Raw genomic sequence first — 13325 nt, 5'->3', positions numbered from 1 at the left:
AAAGTGTTCAGTAAGTTGTGGATATTCCATTTAATAAAAGGAAGAAAACAGAGGCAATATAGTTTGAATGAACAAATAATGAATGAATGAATCTGCCAAACGTCATCATCTTGAGAGCCAGTTATCTCAACACCACAGTCGGGCCTTAGTGCCTCATTTCATCTCTACGAGTTCAAATGACGGATACGTTCACAGCAGCATGTCTGAGAAAAGGGTTTCCACATTTTAGTTGAAAGCATTCGTTTGGAAATATGTTAAACAGGTCAGGATGTCTGTTAATGTCTCATTATTATCCTGTACCACGCAGGCTGAAACTCATCTTTAAAAGACAGTTTTTCATTTGTATGTGTTTTGCGTGCACACATCAGTAGAACACTGCAGCAGCTTTCATTCTCTTCTACTCTGATCTTTTCTACTTGAGCCAGAGGCCTAAAAATAAGTATTTCTCCTCGAGTTCGCTCTCTGCTAATCGTCGCCGAGGTCCCAGGGTCTTCTGAAATGAGTGTTAATGACATGAATGACGTTGTGAATCATCCGGACCACCTGTGGGTGAGTCTGTACGCTGCAGAACATCCAGCAGTGGGGCGTGTGAAAGCTGCTGCAAAACTTCTTAAACAATGTTTCATCTCACCATTAAAAGAGTTTTGGAGAAATAAGCCGTTACTTGGCTTTGCTCAGAGGCAACGTGGTAATGAGCACATTACTCATCCCACCGCCTGTGATTCACATTGACAACCACTCACAGTGGAGCCAGCGTTACAGCGTTTTACGCTAGGTGTACGTTATGAATTCAGTTTGAATAAGCTACGCAACTTCTACACAACTTTATCTCCACTCTGAAACTTCCTCCTGGTTGATATTCACATCAAAATGCATGGCTTCACACTCGGGAGAGGTTTTTTGAACTATTCGATTCTGGTGTTTCCCTTCTGAGGGTTTAACTTCTGGAATATAAATACAGTGTGTGGGAGACAGAGAGCTCTCTGAGGGTTACCTTCACTGGAGGAAAACAGTTTTAATTATGTAACGTAGTAGAATACAGGGCAACATGTTCTTGTAGGTTGAGCATATTCAACATTACAGAGGAATCAGTGAAATTCCTCTTTCTGTCCCAAATTCAAAACCGTTCAGGATATTAATAAAATCTTGGGGCAGCCGTGCAAGTCGCTAAATGTCGAGGCGGTTAAATGAAGAGGCAGCGACTTCAATTCAGAAAAACAAGATGAAAAAGATAAAAGAATGAAGATATTTTGATATTGATTACTGGCTCCACAGCTGTGATGCCTGACATAACAAGACACCCACAGTGGTTCAAGACCACCGACACAATATTTTGGTTTACCGTAGCAACAGAACATCAACATGACTCCGTGCTAAAAATTACACAAAATTAAAATCAACTGTGAAATACACAAACAAACGTATTTCATCTTCCCCTTTTCTTGCTGTTGACTTCTGAATCCTTTTATGTGAACCAGAGTCAGGGATGAACTCACACTGACATTCATTCATTCATTCATTTATTATTAAAAGCATATGTACATCCACAAGACTTGACCTGTGTGTAAAAATCCTAGATGCACAATAAATAGGACTCATATCTTTTTATGTGAACAGCACAGGACTTTCACCCAGGAGGCCGCGGTTCATGTTACGTGTTAAGTAAGGTCACATTACGTAAGATACCGAGCTCACGTCACCGGTGTAGACTACTTTACTATGTAACAAACTCATTTTCTTTTTAACCCAACCACAATCTTTTTAAAGTTGTATCCAGTCCCAGCATAGAGCTGGTGCTGGAGGGGTTTGTAGTTTGATGCGTGGGGCCGCTGACCAAACAGCATCATGTGACGCGTTGGGAGTGAGAAGGTTTTGTAAATGGAGGTAAACGTTCCGCAAATCAAAGGACAAAGTCATTGAAGTGTGAAGAGCTGTTTGGATAATATGCAGGATGAATACGATGTATCTGCCAGTTAACAGTGGCCAAGTAAAGCATGACACATAATACCTTTATCCCCCATGGTATATTAACACACTCCATTACACACACACACACACACACACACACACACCCGCAGGCCTGCTGAGTGGTTATAGTCTCATTGGAGTCATATATCTGAAGCCTGTCGGGGCCGAGAGAACAAACTGTGATCAAGAAGCAATTCTTCACAGCCAGAGGAGAGGAGGGGAGAGGAGAGGGAAGAAGGAGACGAGAGGAAGGAGGAGGGGGAGAAAAGGAAGAGGGACAGGAGAGGAGGAGAAGGAGAGAAAGAAGAAGAAAAAGGGGAAGAGAGGAGAGAAGGCAAGAGGAGAGGAAGGAGTCGAGGATGGTTTAAAGAAAAGGATATAAGAAGAGAGGAAAGATGAACAAGAAGAAGGAAGAGGGGAGGGAAAAGGAGAGACAAAGGTGAGGATAGGAAAGAAAGAAGTAGATGAAAGGTGACTAAAGAGGAGAAGAAGAAGAAACAAGTAGGAGAGGAGAGGGATAAAGGGTAGGAGATGAAGGAGAGAGGAAGACATGGAAAAGGAAAGAATAGAAGGGTAAGAAGAGGATAAGACGGGTGATTGAGAGGGAGAGTAAGGAGATAGGACACTAAAGAAGAAGGAGCGAATAAAAACAGACGACAGGGAGAGGAAATGAGATGGAGAGGAGAAAGTGTGAGGTAAAAAGAGAAAACAGCGTTTGTCAGAGACTCTATAGTTATTCTTATAAATGGCACTGGAGTGTTTTTTTAAAGCCTCGACTTAATTGGCCACTTCCATCACCGGTGACATGCTGCTGCACCAGACGGTACGAAGGCTCGCACCGCCTGCAGAGTTCCTGTGGACTCATGCAGACGGAATGACGTTTTTGTTTTGTTTCAGCCGATCGGCAATAAAACACTCGGCTGGTTAAACACACACGGCAATAAAGTGATCTCAACTGTGTTGAACGGTGGAGAAAAAAGAATTCACCTTTAAAATAACGACGCACTGAATTCTCCTCGTGATGCTCCGGCTTTGTGTCTATTGTTTTTATAGATGCATCATTATGTCAATTTCTTCTTCTCTTGGCTTTTAAGGACACAAAGAGCTCCTCTGCTTCTCTTTGTGTTTCTGTAAACGACGCGCTTCGCTTTGTAACAACACACTTTCCCTCCCTGACAGACACGCACACCGAACACTCGCTGTACTTCAATTAGAAGTTAATTGTCTTCTCAGATGGAAATCAATTTGGCCCTTTAAGCATCTCATCAACTGGATGGAAAATTAGCTCATTTCATTTTATCTTTTCATCTCATTAGGAGAGAGGGGGATTATTTCAAGGTGACGAACAGATCTGATAGCTGAGAGTTTCACATCGGAGCTTCTTCTATCAAAGCGTCAACAGCTTCCTCAATGAAGATGTGATGGTTTATTCACCACCGACGAGAAAATGAGTCACTAAAGACGTATGTGGAGGATGAAAAGCTGAAGGGTACTAAAAGATATGAATAGAATATTTATGGGTATATAAGTAGAGTTCTACTTAATGAGATGACGCATTACTCAGTGGAGGTTTAGTGTGTGACGGTGGTTCATGTATCGGGCTGAGACAGACGACAAAGCCGGACTCCAAAGCCTCTCCTGCTCTGGTAAAATACCATAGGCCCACCCCAGTGCATGCTGGTCCTGTACCTGCCTACTCCTATATATAACCACAGGTGCCCACATTGTTACCTGATTCATTAACAAACGAACAAAGCAATTAGACTATCAAAAGAAAAAGCCATATTAATACATCAAAAAAATCATCTTTTTCATGCAAGTGATGCATTTTTTTCATTCTAAGATTATCCAAGAAGGTGGAGATTATTTTCAGTACTGTAGTCGTGGTTGTGGATGCAGAAGACCGAAGATGTATCTCAGGCAGCAGGTGATGAGGTAACTTCTAACAGCGGGGGATGGACTGGGTTTGTTTCATTCACCTGCGACTCGCCTCATCAACTCTTTTGTTTCTGTAGTTTCTGTTTGGTTCAGAGAATATCAAAGAAGGGGGGCGGGACTTAGAGAAAAAGATACAGTTCATAATCTGCCTGCTACTTCAGCACCATGGACAGCACCGTGTACACATGAATGCATGGATTCTAATCTGCTGATATCTCAGAACCGAATTACTACAATCCTTTAGAAGTCATGACAATAAATCACAACACAAAATTGGAAATATAACCTCAAAGATTGGTGCCAGTAGGTTAGGCTGAATGAACGCTTCTTCTATTTGTCTATTAATTGCAAATTGAATGTATTATTGGTAATAATCTTAGTCTTAGTTTAACTGCCTATTATTGTAAAATAGATTTTCCTGCTTTAATGTGGCGTCAGTTCCTCCGAATCAAACAGTCGGGACTTCGTTTCTGCTGCAGCCATTTTGTACCGAAGTTCAGCAATTATTCAGGGAGGAATCCATCATCGGAGAGGAAAAGAGATTCATTTGTTCCACCCACGGGAGCAGGAAATAGACCAGAATGCAACACAGCCCCAAGACACTGAGTTTTGAGTAAAGCGGCATGTTGGCGTGGCGGGAAGTCACCGAGTAGATGCAGTAGATGAGGCACGTCGATTGGAAGTGGTTCCACCAAGAAAGTAAATGAAACGCTCCATGGAAAATATAAATGATAACCTCAGGAAATGTGTTGAACATCAGCAGTTTATGATCTCTCTCTCTCTCTCTCTCTCTCTCTCTCTCTCTCTCTCTCTCTCTCTCTCGCCCTCCGACAGTCTGAGGGGTTTCAGGGGCGGTAAAAAATAAAAAGTGTGCACACTCAGCGGGTCGGAACCAACAGCAACCTCTCATTATTATTCGCTGAGTTCTCTCCAGCTGTGAATATTACCTTTGTCTGGAAATATATACGACTGCTGCTGCTCAGCCTCCTGCTGCTCGCTGTTTGTTCTGCATGCAGGAGGCTGGAGGAGAGTCCGAGTGAAGGGTCAACACTCGCAGACAGGCGTACATGCAAAGATACATATAGCTAATAAGAGAAGCAGCTGAACACAATCATCGTGTGCCTGCTGTGTGTGTTACTGTATCAACCGTAAAGAGCATCAAAGTGTAATGAGCTTTGGAACAGGACAGACACGTGACCATTGTGCACTTTGTCAATTATGTCTTTAATGGTTAACTGCGAGACTATTAAACAGGATTTAGATGTAGCTCCTATAATTAAGCATATTTCATCAGCTGTCTTTGCTTTATAATTATAAATTCATTAAGTCTTTTATTAAAACGGTTTGTAATTATGCAGATATATGTAAGTAACCATGACTTCTGTATGCCACTTATACTTTTTTATACGACAGTAAAGGAGTTCTGGGCCTTGGCATTGACATTCAGGAAGTATGCATTCTTATCAAATTAGGTTTTTTCCTGCAGTGGTTTCACCTTTTTTTTTGCTTCAAAGGTATAATATGCAAAACGAATCCCTCTCAATCATCACTTATGACCAACCAGCAGAGTGTCTTTTACCTACAGAGGCCCCGCCTTTCTATTTTGCTGTGTTCGGGACGTTTCTGTGGTGTCAGTCTTTGGGCCCCTCCCCCCCGTAGGGCTGTGGCCCCTCAGCCGATAAGCGAGCATCCTTTAGAGTTCATGATGCAGAGCAGCGCTGTTTGACGGCCAACCGGTTGTGACATCGCTGTGTGTTTTTACGTGCTCCAGTGTTTCCCCTGTTCTTCGTCTCTGTCCTCTGTGTGCTGCTATCGGTGTGTCAGTTTGACAATGGCCACCAGTTTTGAAAAAATAGTTCTCAAGTCACGCGTTTTTCATCGGTTTGACGTAGGTTTGCTTTCCATTGTTCTCTTTTTCTTGTCCTTCCTTATGTTGCATGTCTTGTCTTTTCCATCGAGCTGTAGCTTCCTTCGTCTCTTTTCCTTCTCGTCCTTTTCCTTCTCGTATTTTTCCTCCTCTCTTTCTGTCTCTTTAACCCTCTCTCTTATTTCTTTTTCTTTCCCCATCTCCATCTCTTCTCATAAATGTTTTGCCTTCATCTCTGCATCACATTTCCACCTGTTCAGAGTGTGTGTGTGTCTATTTGTTGATCTGAAGCAATAACACACACACACACACACACTGTTTGTTAGCTTTATGTGGATGTGTGTGTGTGTGTGTGTTTGTTAGCGTTATGTGCATGTGTGTATTCATATGCAAGGGACAAAAAGAGAGGGAGATAGCAGGTGTGTGTTTGTCTGAGAGGAAGAGAAAAGATGGAATGTGTGTATATATTTGCATTTTCATTCCAGTGTCCATATTTGTTTCTGCATCAGTGTGTATGTCTGCATTTCCGTGTGTGTGTGTGTGTGTGGTGTGTGTGTGTGTGTGTGTGTGTGTGTGTGTGTGTGTGTGTCTGGACCGCATTGTCTTGCGGATATAAACAAAATCAAACAGAGACAATCCTAACAGTCAGCGTTGCTCTCAGGCTGCCAGGCTAAATGCTGCTCTGATGCTGTCATCTGCATTCAAACACAAGCTCACGACAAACAACTGCAGCTAACACTCCACACATGCTCGCTCTCTGGCTCTGCTTCCACAGTTTGATACCCTGAGCTGAGTGGAGACTTATATATAAAATACATATACATTTATACATTTATAGTGACCTCCAAATATTACTTGCTCAAAAAAAGATCAGAAGACACGTCAGAGACAAGACGGACTCAAAGGATCTAATTCCAAAACTTAAGCTAAGTTTTGTAAACTGTGCATCTCCCAACCCCAACTTTAATTTAGCCTTTAACTACAAATGGTTCTGTTTTCACTTCCTTTTATATTTGTTTTAAATTTCCATATGTCCTTGAAAAATGTTTTTGTTGTTTATTGTGGTTGGGCAGATAATTCCAGAGTGCAATTCATCTAATAATGAGGGTGAATTTACATAAATTAGCTCCTGTTCTTAAAAAGTGTCTTAAAGCTGCATTCTCTCTAGTGTCCACCAGGGGGCGACTCCTCTGGTTGTATAGAAGTCTATGAGAAAATGACTCTACTTCTCTCTTGATTTATTACCTCAGTAAACATTGTAAACATGAGTTTATGGTCTCAATCTCTAGTTTCAAGTCTTCTTCAATACAGCATGATGTTCATTTAGTACATTATGGTCCATTTAGAGTCAACAGACCATAAAGCAGAGGATGACGGCCTGTCCCTTTAAGTCCTCTGAACATCAGAATAAGATATTCTGTGCATGTTTTAGCCCATACATGACAACGATTTCATCATATTTTGATTGAACGTTGTTGCTTGCAGTTAATTTTTTATTTTAATGCACATACTGCACACACACACACACACACACACACACACACACACACTTGTCTTGCCTGATGTCTGATGGGTCGTCTGGGTGTAAACTAATCTTGTTTTTCCCTTTCTCTCTCCCTCCCTCTCGCTCCCTTTTGGCTCCTCCCACCTCTTGCTCCTCTACTTTCTTTATCCTTTTGTCTCTTTTGTGTCTTCATCTTTTATCATTTCCTTCCTTCCCTTGTTACCTTCGATGCCCTCCTCTCATTTCATCCACTTAACTCTTCATTTTCTTCCTTCTGCGGCACACTTCTTGACTTTCTCTTCATTTTCATCCCTTTTGTCTTTCCATTGTTTCATCTTGTCTCTGTCTTTATTCCCACTTCTTCCTTATTCTTTCCTTGATCCCTTCATTAATTGCATTGATTATCCACTTCACATGTTTTTGACACATCCCTTATATTTCTTTACCCTATTTTCGTCCTTTCTGTTCACTTTATTTTATTCGTCTATTTCGTCTCTTCTCGGCTTCATTTTACTTTTTCTTTCTTCGTTTTCATTCTTTTCCTTCACCGTTATCAATTCTTCTCTTTCGCTCGCTAAAACCTGCCACATTTCCTCCTTCCTCGCTCCTCACCCCTTGTTCTCTCTTTTCCTTAATTCTTTTTTTCCCCCTTCTCATAACCTCTGCCCCTTTTCATCCCTGCTCACTTCTTTTCTGCTTTTTTTTCTTTCTATCCATTATTTAATCTGTACATCCTTTACTGTTTCTTCCTTTTTTGGTTCTTTCTCCCTCTCCCTTTTCATCATTTCCTCCTCCTCTTCCTCCCCCACCTCCCGTCTCTCCAGCGGCTGCTCCTCTGCCTCCAAGCTGCTGCTCTGGTTCTGCAACACCAGGCCAGTGCCTGTCTAGCTGCTGTGTGTGTAGGGCGTCTCAAGGCTCTATCAAGTGAGTCTGCAGCCTCACACACACACACACACACACACACACACACACACACACACACACACACACAAGAAAACACACACATTCACACAACACACACCCACTGATGTCAGATGTTTCAGCTGCAGCAGGTTGCTCATCGAGAAATGTTTCCCATGCATAAATAATCCACGTGTTGAGAAAAACTTCTTAAAGTTTTGCTTTTTCAAAGCTTTTGTGTGATTGTGATGAGATCTTTGTGTGTGTGTGTGTGTGTGTGTGTGTGTGTGTGTGTGTGTGTGTGACCAGGCATCTAATCGTCTCTGGCTGTTCATCTGATTCCTGCCTCCTCTCAGAGCTGATTGTTGACATCTAAAAGAAAGATGTAATGAATTGTCTTATTTGTTTACGTGGAGCTCATCACCCTGCAGAGATTTAGGCTCTTAATCAACTTCTACTCTCTAAATTGAAAAGTCTCTTTCAAAAGCACTCTCCTTTCATAAACGCCGCTGAATGCGCTCAAGATGAATAATGTTTCCCCCGGAATCTTTCTGCCTGACTCTGTCGATCGTTGCTCTACGCTGTGAGATGCAGACAGCGGGAGGATAAGTGAACTGAGTGGAGAGGCTTTTTCTCCACCACACGGCTCTGACAATAAATTTCTCCCGCCGTTATTGACTGAAGTGTGCGCGTGTTTATTTGTAAGTTTCACACTGGGACGAATACAAGATACTGTCTGTTGGTATGTTAATACCTAATAGGTGTTATTCATGAGAGCCTTTTTCCAGCAGCACTGAACACATGGAAGCTTGATTCTGTAACATTGTTCCTGTGCTCTGCTTCTTCAGTCCAACGAGGCACACGGTGAAAAGTGAAACGACATATAGGCCTCTATCTTTGCAGAAGCAATTGCAAACCTCTTTTGCAACGACAATTTCCTGCTGCTTGCAAGAGAAAATGATTTGCGTCCCTCTTTAAATATGAACAGCCGTGATATGCTACCACTGAGTTTAGGACTACTTCTTCTTCCTCCTCCCAAAACACGCTGGCGACAAGGGACCGTGTTTTAGAGAGAAAAAGAGAGAGGAAGCATGTTCAAGAAGTGTCACTTTATAAATGATAAAAGTGTTCACACAATGTCCACCAGGGGGCGACTCCTCTGGTTGTATAGAAGTCTATGAGAAAATGACTCTACTTCTCTCTTGATTTATTACCTCAGTAAACATTGTAAACATGAGTTTATGGTCTCAATCTCTAGTTTCAAGTCTTCTTCAATACAGCATGATGTTCATTTAGTACATTATGGTCCATTTAGAGTCAAACAGACCATAAAGCAGGGGATGCTTTAGGGCGGGGCTACACGGTGATTGACAGGTCATTGAGTAATGCAATGACAATTTCTTGTTTAGTTATAAGTTATAAGAGTTTGTAGATCCCTGACTTCACTCACACAAGCAAATACACATTCTGCATCTTCATATTCAAGAGCATACTTCTTCAAAATATCTCTCTTGTACACACACACCCACACACACATTTGCTTGATTATGAAAGATTCATCTTAGTGGGTTGATAAAACTGAAAGTGTGAGCGTAGGGAGTTGAGAAAAGGGATGCTGGGTATTTGTTAGAATTAAGAGGAAGCACCATTTTTTAAAATTTCACATTTTTTTATCCCACAGACTTTCTGCTGACATGCAGAACACAAATGTCTAAATGTTTGCAAAGCTGTCGCTGACTTTTCCGCCGCTCTGATGTTGTTTTCATTCCATTGTGGTTTCCCTTGCGTTGTGTCCTGACATGAACTCCAGACCTCCGGACAGAACCGAGTAGCCTCACGACACCATCTGACCGAGGCTCCGGCTGTCCTGGAGCTGTGCGTGGTTGTGTTTTTTGAGAGACACGAGAGAGATTATAAGTAATGCAGTAATACAGCCGACTCAAAGACGCCATCTCCTCTGATTGTTGTGGACGGCAGCGCCATTTTCAGAGCTATAAGTGTGAACATAGTCATAGCTCTTTAAATGGTACTGCTGTGTGCACTCTACTGACCAGCTACCACTGTGGAGGAAGTCTTCTTGTAGGATTCTACTCGTCTCTTCCTTTCTGAAGATGGACAACTTCAACTTTGATCAGCAGGGTCAGGAGGAACACCGTTATAGTTCCAGACATGCTGTAATAATTAAACACTAGCGTAGTGTCCTTTGGGGGCGTGGTTAGTTCGGAACAGGCCGGTCGTCATCGCTCTTTGACGACAGGGAAGTGAAGAAGAGTTTGGTTGTAACGTTAGATGAGAAAACATGCAGAAAAATGTGTCAGTTTGTGTAATAAAACCAGATGTGATCAAGAATCCATTATTGTAGCCATTTCACTGGGGATTCAGCTCATTTAGTGACACGCTGAGGGGGACAACTTTAGTACAAGTGAAGGCAAGCAGAGGAAAATGTCTAAATAATACTAGACATGTACACATGCAACGTCTCCTTATATGGCAGTTCGTATCTTATGAAATGTCACTCCTCCTTTTTTGTGCGTTTTCCCACGAAAGCCAGCCCCACGTATTGTATCTACGCTCCTTACATACATCTTTTCAAAATAAACCGTCTTTCCAGGAAACTCATTTAGGTTTAGGCAACAAAACTACTCGGTCAGGTTTTTGGGTAAAAATAACCACGGAAGTGCCGTCGCTGAAGTACGCAAGATGCCGCGACTTGGTTGACCCCCATTAACTGGATGTGACGCTGTGTAACAGCCAAGTTGATTAATGGGACATTTTCCTTTATGGCAGAGTTCAACCGTTTCATTGGCCTTTAGTGTCCACGTTGATCCTTCTCCAGGAAAACTGATTTGTAGTCAGCGGGCAGAGAGCTGCTCTCCATCAGTAGCCACGTTAAACTGGTCAGGAAGGATTGTCACTTCCTAATTGAATTGGTGTGGGTTGCTGCCTCGCTAACTTCACTGTCTCTCTCTTTCTCTGTGTGTTCCTCTGTCTGTCTCCTTCTCTGTCCTCTCTCAAAGACAAATTATTTCATAAGTTAATCGATGTCAGAGAGATTTAGGACATTAGTTTTGGTAATATTTTCAGTAGTTTTTAACATCAAGCACAAACAGCCTGCAGTTCCCGTGACTGTTGGTCTCAGTCGATTCCATCATGGCTTCCTAGCTGCCAATAGGAGCTCAGAATGTACGGTAATGTTTTTTACAGGATCTAGTTAAAGTAAACAGTTTATTTGTGGCGAGATTTTAAATGAGGTATGTGGAATACAATGTTGTTGATGAAATGTCACAATTTTAAGCTTCGCTTCGGTTGTTTTTTTGTCAGAAATGATACATTCAAGGACCGTTGGAAAGATGAAAATCTGACGATAATGACGTTTTTTACAGTTTCTGGCTGTGATAAACGGTGCAGTTTTGTCGATTGTTTGAAAGAAAACATCCTTTCCATGTTGCCATGGCTACCGGGTGGCACCACTCTGACATTTGGTGGAATTGGGCACCAATTTATAAGTTCCCTGAATGCTTCTGAGCTGCACGATGTGAGAAGTCTGTTTGTCTTCTGTCTGAGCATCATATGAGGATCTTTCCCCTTCATCTCTCGGGACTCCGCGCTGCAGAAGTATAATTTTCCTTCCAGGTGGAAATAGATCTGAAGTAAAGTTTAGGGTTCTGTTGTTGTCATGTTCATGCAGGAAGTACAACATGTGGGACTCCAAAGACGGCTGCAATGCTTTGTGTTTTGGGTGTTTTGGTGTCTCCTGGGTATCTTTTAGATTTTCTTTGCACGTGTTCTTTGATTGCTTGCTTGATTGATTGAACTATAATATGCATCGTGGGTACAAAAAGAGAAATATACTCAAAACACAAAGCCATAAGCACCTCAGAGACATTGTCTGACGATATAGTCTCAGCTCAGGGGGACGCTGGCTTCCGCAGGGTCCTCCTCAGCAGACTGTTCAGTTGTCAAGGAGACGTACTTGTTTCTGTTCATTTGGTGATCATCTCCATGACAACTGAGCGAATTCCTTCTGCTGATTATGACTCGAACCAAAAACCCGGAGAGTGCTCGTATGCAGGATAAATGTTTATCAGAAAGGTAATCTACACATGATGAATATACCTATAACGGTAGAAAACCACAATATATGTATATATAATATATATACATGAAACTTGTTTTTTGTTGTTGTGTTATCCAAATCACATCATCAGCCAAGTCGGCAGAAAAATCAATACCTTATATATTATGACGTAGTAGAAGAAGAAGCTCCAATGACGTGAGCAAGCGACATGGATGTAAACTGCAACCTGACGAGTCGTCCGTCATTCTAGTTTCTAATCTCAAGAAAGTAGTTTTGTTGCCTAAACCTAATTAATCGTTTCACCACGTTAACAATGCATCAAACGAGGCTGATATGAGACGTATTTATGAAACATATTTTTGTTATTTTTGAACAAAAATGGACAAAAACGGACTCTATTAATCCCGAAGGAAATTCTTGTGCCAGAGTTTTATTAAAGATTCCAACAGAAGAAAAAAAACAATAGAATGAAAATGTAAACATATATAAATAATAAAATAACAATTATCATGTGTAAAATAAATAATACTGACATTATTGCAGTACAGTACATACAGTAGCAATACGATTAAATTAAGTAAAAAAATGCAACTAAAATAGAAAATACAAAGATGAAAAACAGTTCATATAAATCCTAAATTGTCTGATGGCAGTGTGGCTCATAGCTGTGAGCTACAGCTGTAAACAGACGGACCGACGGACCGACATCGCTGTCCTCAGGCCTCGCCACCAACAGGTCAGGGATCAGATCAAACGCTGCCAGTCAGCTGCTGGTATCGTTCAAACAGCAGGGACAGCAGAGTGACAGCGTATGTCCAAGCAGAGACACATGTCTCTGCTTTCTGTCATTATGAAGGTTTATTCTACATGAATACCGGTATAAACTCAGCTCTCATCTACCAACAGAGAACTCTCCTCAGCATTTATTTGATGATTAGACCTCGGCACAGTTTATCAATCTATTCATATCAGGTGTGATTTTACACAGTTGACCCTTTGCTCTGAGATTTTACAATGATTATCATTTATGATTTACAAAGGATTAAGCTTTTTTCAGGATTAACCTTGAA

The 13325-nt window shown here is 41.6% G+C and overlaps 1 protein-coding gene across 2 annotated transcripts in view; it reads left to right on the top strand.

Annotated features, from left to right (window-relative positions):
- The window catches only part of htr4 (5-hydroxytryptamine receptor 4), a 139522-nt gene that overhangs the window by 110895 nt on the left and 15302 nt on the right, over positions 1-13325 (top strand). The window contains exon 7 of one of the 2 annotated variants that reach the window (XM_031866967.1): positions 8102-8201. The exons of the other annotated variant lie outside the window; for it this stretch is intronic. Coding sequence (XP_031722827.1) covers positions 8102-8165 — 64 coding nt within the window. The 3' untranslated portion in view covers positions 8166-8201. The remainder of the gene's footprint in view (positions 1-8101; positions 8202-13325) is intronic. 2 annotated transcript variants of the gene reach the window in all.

The sequence above is a fragment of the Anarrhichthys ocellatus genome, unplaced genomic scaffold, assembly GCF_004355925.1.
Source record: "Anarrhichthys ocellatus isolate YVR2014 unplaced genomic scaffold, GSC_Weel_1.0 scaffold37, whole genome shotgun sequence".
Lineage (NCBI taxonomy): Eukaryota > Metazoa > Chordata > Actinopteri > Perciformes > Anarhichadidae > Anarrhichthys > Anarrhichthys ocellatus.
This window is presented reverse-complemented; position numbering and strand designations above follow the sequence as displayed.